At 39.9% G+C, this 4,765-nt stretch overlaps 1 protein-coding gene across 1 annotated transcript in view; it reads right to left on the reverse strand.

The window, feature by feature from the left end:
* Window positions 1–309: 309 nt before the first annotated feature.
* Window positions 310–4,765, reverse strand: part of LOC106881483 (adenosine 5'-monophosphoramidase HINT3) — a 72,522-nt gene continuing 68,066 nt past the window's right edge. Inside the window, exons 4-5 of the mRNA XM_052976149.1 lie at window positions 2,496–2,622; window positions 310–492 (exon numbers count right to left, since the gene is read on the reverse strand). Of these exons, the coding sequence (XP_052832109.1) occupies window positions 436–492; window positions 2,496–2,622 (184 nt within the window). The 3' untranslated portion in view covers window positions 310–435. The remainder of the gene's footprint in view (window positions 493–2,495; window positions 2,623–4,765) is intronic.

The raw sequence follows: 4,765 nt of genomic DNA on the forward strand, positions 1-4,765 counted from the left end.
GTGGGAAACTGCAGTGGGGGGAGGGGTGATAGCGGTGGGGGGAGGGGGAGATAAATAGGAAAGTGAAAGTAGAGACGAGGTGGGGGAATAGGCAGTTTGTCTGGGGGTTTTTGTTGGGGTTTTTTTGGGGTTCTTTTTCCTGTCTTGATGAACACTAAAAAATAACAAATGACAGTGCTTGCACCAGCATGGCCACAGTCTACTGAACTGAAAGTCGATATGTAAAAGGCTGCAAACAAAACGAAGTGGCACACACATACACACACACACACACAAACACATGCACAGACACACACACATAAAACAAGGTGGAGTTTCTTCATATGTTTATTTTAGGGCATCACCATCATCTCATCGTCACTGACATCGTTTTTTTCACCTCCACCATCACCATCATCATCGTCATCATCATCATCATCATCATCAGGAAACTTGTTAGTTTCCAGCTTGTTTTGCAGCGGAATTCTTCAGTCTGGCAAGAACCCAAACTGGCTGCAAAAGAGAAGAAAGAGAAAGACATTGATGAAAGAAATCGGAATTAGGTGAAGAAGGGAACAATCCAAAAAAGTATGTGTGTGTGATAATGTAAATGTACAATGGGTACAGGTATGGTTGTGTGGTCGAGAAGTTTGTTTCCCAACCCCATGGCTTCATGTTCAGTCCCACAGTGCGACACCTTGGGCAAATATCTTCTACTTACTATAGCCCAGGGCCAACCAGGTCTTGTGAGTGGATCTGGAAGAAGCCTGTCATGTGTATGTGAGTGCGCATATATTTTCAATTCTTTTGCTTGTTTCAATCATTAGACAGTGGCCATGCTGGGGCACCACCTTGAAGAATTTTTAGTCAAATGAATCAATCCAGGTACTTATTTTTTTTTTTTAAACCTGGCGTTTATTTTATTAGTCTCTCTTGCTGAGCCGTTAAGTTACAGGGACATAAACAAACCAACACCAGTTGTCGAACAGTGGTGGGGCTACATACACACACACACACACACATATATATATACAATGGGCTTCTTTCAGTTTCTGTCAACCAAATCCACTTACAAAGCTTTGGTTGGCCTGAGGTTACAGAAGAAGACACATGCCCAAGCTGTCATGTGGTAAGACTGAACCCAGGACCATGAGGTTGGGAAGGAAACTTCTAGCTGAAATAGGGATCATAAAAGACTAAATAAGGATCCTAAAAACTGAACTTAGTCTCCAAAGATTAAACAAGATTAAACAGGCCTGGCATGGCTATGTGGTAAGAAGCTTGCTTCCCAACCATATGGTTCCATGTTCAGTCCCACTGCATGGTACATTGGGCAAGTGTCTTTTACTATAGCCTTGGGCCAACCAAAGCCTTGGATTCGGTAGATGAAAACTGAAGGAAGCCTGTCATGAGTGTGTGTGTTTTTGTCCCCCACCACCATTTTACAACTAACATTGGTGTATTGACTTCCCCGTAACTTAGCAGTTTGGCAAAAAGAGGCCAACAAAATAAGTACCAGGCTTAAAAGTAAAAAAGTTCTGGGGTCAATTCAATCCCCTAAAAATTCTTCAAGGTGGTGCCCCAGCATGGCCACAGTCTAATGACTGAAACAAGTAAAAGCTAAATACAGACGCTAAATATAAATCTTGAAGACTCAACATAAGCCGAAAACACTGAACCTAGACCCTAAAGACTAAATCAAGATCCCAAAGACTCAACTTAGATCCTAAAGACTATAGACCCTGAAGAATAAATACAGAACCTTAAGACTAAATATAAATGTTAAAGAATAAATATAAACTGCAAATACGTAACAGACTAAATAAATGTAGGCTCTACCGGTTAACAGTCAGCTCTAATGACTAAGCATAGGCTCCAAGACTAACTATAGGCCCAAAGTCAGAGGTAAATAGAAGTATAGGCTCTAAAACTTACTATATGTTCTAAGTTAGAGGTAAATAGTTATAGGTTCTAGAACTAATTATAGGCTCTATTTCAGAGGTAAATAAAGTTATAGGCTCTAAAACTAACTATAGGCTCTTAGTCGGAGGTAAGCAGTTATAGGCTGAAAAACTAACTATAGGCCCAAAGTTGGAGGTAAATAGAGTAATAAGCTCTAAAAGTATTTATAGGCCCTGGGCTGGAGGTAAACAGTTATAGGGTCTAAAACTAACTATAGACTCAAAGTTGGAGGCTCTAATAGTGCAGCCCAGTGGTTCCCAATCAGGGTCCATATGGCCCTTGAAGGTCCACATAAGATTTTGCTGTTAAAATCAGAGTACAGCAACCTGGTTTTACTTCTACAATGCACAAAATATTTTAACAATTTTTATATACAATTCATAAGAATATTTAATTATAAAAATATAGTGGCCGGGGCAGTAAAGTAAGATAGGAATCAAAAGGGTCTATAGGCAAAATATGATTTAAGAAGCCACTGATCTGGGAAAAACTGTGTGGATGAAAAGACAAGGGAAAAGAAACAGAAAAATATCAGAGAAAACTTGTATACTTACACTGACGAACCAAAAGGAGTTGAGTTTGAACATGGCTCGAGACAAAGATCTCATTTCTTTGAGTGGAGAAATAACGTGAAGATGGAGATGGTTAACACTGTGAAACGGGGGCCAATGAAAACCCATCCTGAAAGAGAGAAAATATAGAGTGGAAGGGATTACGATGACAAATTAGTTACCCTTGGATACAGAAATGACACAGTGATTTCTATTTTCTTTTTTTTTTGCTTGTGTGTGTAGGTGGAAATATCATAGCATCAAATGATGATGACTGTGATGATTATGTGTGTGTATGTGTGTGTGTATATATATATATCATCGTCATCATCATCATTTAACGTCCGCTTTCCATGCTAGCATGGGTTGGATGATTTGACTGAGGACTGGTAAACCAGGCGGCGACACCAGGCTCCAATCTGATCTGGCAGAGTTTCTACAACTAGATGCCCTTCCTAACGCCAACCACTCCAAAAGTGTAGTGGGTGCTTTTACGTGCCACCAGCATGAGGGCCAGTCCAGCGGTACTGGCAACGGCCACGCTCAAATGGCGTTTTTTATGTGCCACATGCACAGGAGTCAGCCAATGTTTTGTTCACATGCCACCAGCACAAGTGCCAGTTAGGTGAAGCTGGAAACGATCGCGCTCAAATGGTGCTTTTTACGTGCCAGTGGCACGGGAGCGAGACCACTGCTCTGGCAGTGATCCCACTTGGATGGTGCTGTTAGCGCTCCACTGGTACGGATGCCAGTCATCAAATTTGGTTCAGTTTCAATCTCATTTGCCCCAACAGGTCTTCGCAAACTGGGTTTAGTGTCCAATGAGGGAAGGTTGGCATGGGTGCCAGTCATCAAATTTTGTTCAATTTCAATTTCGATTTCACTTGCCTCAACAGGTCTTATACATACATACATATATTGGGTCATCCCAAAAATAATGTGGTCTTTTTATACTTCTTTTATTTTTCAAAATTAAGATAAACAAAGTTCTTTTTTTTATCTAAAATATACTCTCCTTCATTTTCTGCAATGCTCTTCCATCTATCTGGTAGACTTACAAGGCTCCTCTTCCAAAATTCACTTGTCCGTGACGAAAAATTCTCCTCCAGTACTGTTCTGACCTCATCTATAGAATTCATATTTTTTCTGTCTAAATGATTTTGAAGACTGTGGCATAAACCATAATCAGATGGGACAATGTCCAGAGAATTTGGTAGGTGGGGTATCATGTGGAATGTAATTCTCAATGTATGTGGCTGGAAAAACACCTTCTGTCTTCAAACCAAAGATGGTCCTTTTTCTTCCAGCGCTGACTTAAGCCACTCAAGCTGATTGCAGTAGATCTCCTTTATCATTTGGTTTGGGTTTAAAAGTTCAAAGTGGACTAAACCTTTCATATCCCACCAAACAGCTAACAAACCCTTATGTGGGTGAAGACATTCTTTAACCTGGGATGCCAGTGTTTCTCCTTCCCCGACTCACTCTCTCCAGCACTTGACATTTTTATAAAGAACCCATTTCTCATCATTAGTCACTATTCAGTCCAAAAAAAGGTTCATTTGTGAGACATGACAACAAAGAAAAACATATATTCACTCTCTGCACGCGATTAGGCTCGGAACGTTTTTGAGGAACCCATTGACTCAATTTCCTGACTTTTCCAAAGGCATGCATGTATCGATGAATGGTTGAATGATCAAATCCAAGCTTCTCTGCTAGTTCCTTAACAGTTATGATGGGATTTTGTTCCACCAGGGTTTGCAGGATGTCCTCGTTAAGCTCTACAGATTTTCCAGGACGGGGCTCATCTTCTAGGCTGTAGTTTCCAGCTTGGAATTTCTGGAACCACCATCGACACTGGCTTACACTTATTGTCCAATCTCCATATACTGCATTAATATTCCTCGCATTTTCCATTGCATTGTTACCTTTATTGAACTCATAAAGCAAAATATGCTGAGTATGCATGCTTCTTTGTCACTTCCATTGTAGCTTTGAAAAACTGTTAAAATCGAACTGCACTCTTCAAAACTTGCACTAAGAACAAGAACAAGGTAAAATTACTACCTGTTTCTACAGTTAGTTGATGCAGGTAGTTTATCCCCTCCACCTCTGACTTTTAGTTCATGCAATTGAAAAACCGCATTATTCATGGAATGAATCCAAAATGTATATGTATGTATGTAAGTATATATTCACACATATATATATATATATATATATATATATATATATACACATATATACATACACACACACACACACACACACAC

The sequence above is a fragment of the Octopus bimaculoides genome, chromosome 23 (assembly GCF_001194135.2).
Source record: "Octopus bimaculoides isolate UCB-OBI-ISO-001 chromosome 23, ASM119413v2, whole genome shotgun sequence".
Taxonomy (NCBI): domain Eukaryota; kingdom Metazoa; phylum Mollusca; class Cephalopoda; order Octopoda; family Octopodidae; genus Octopus; species Octopus bimaculoides.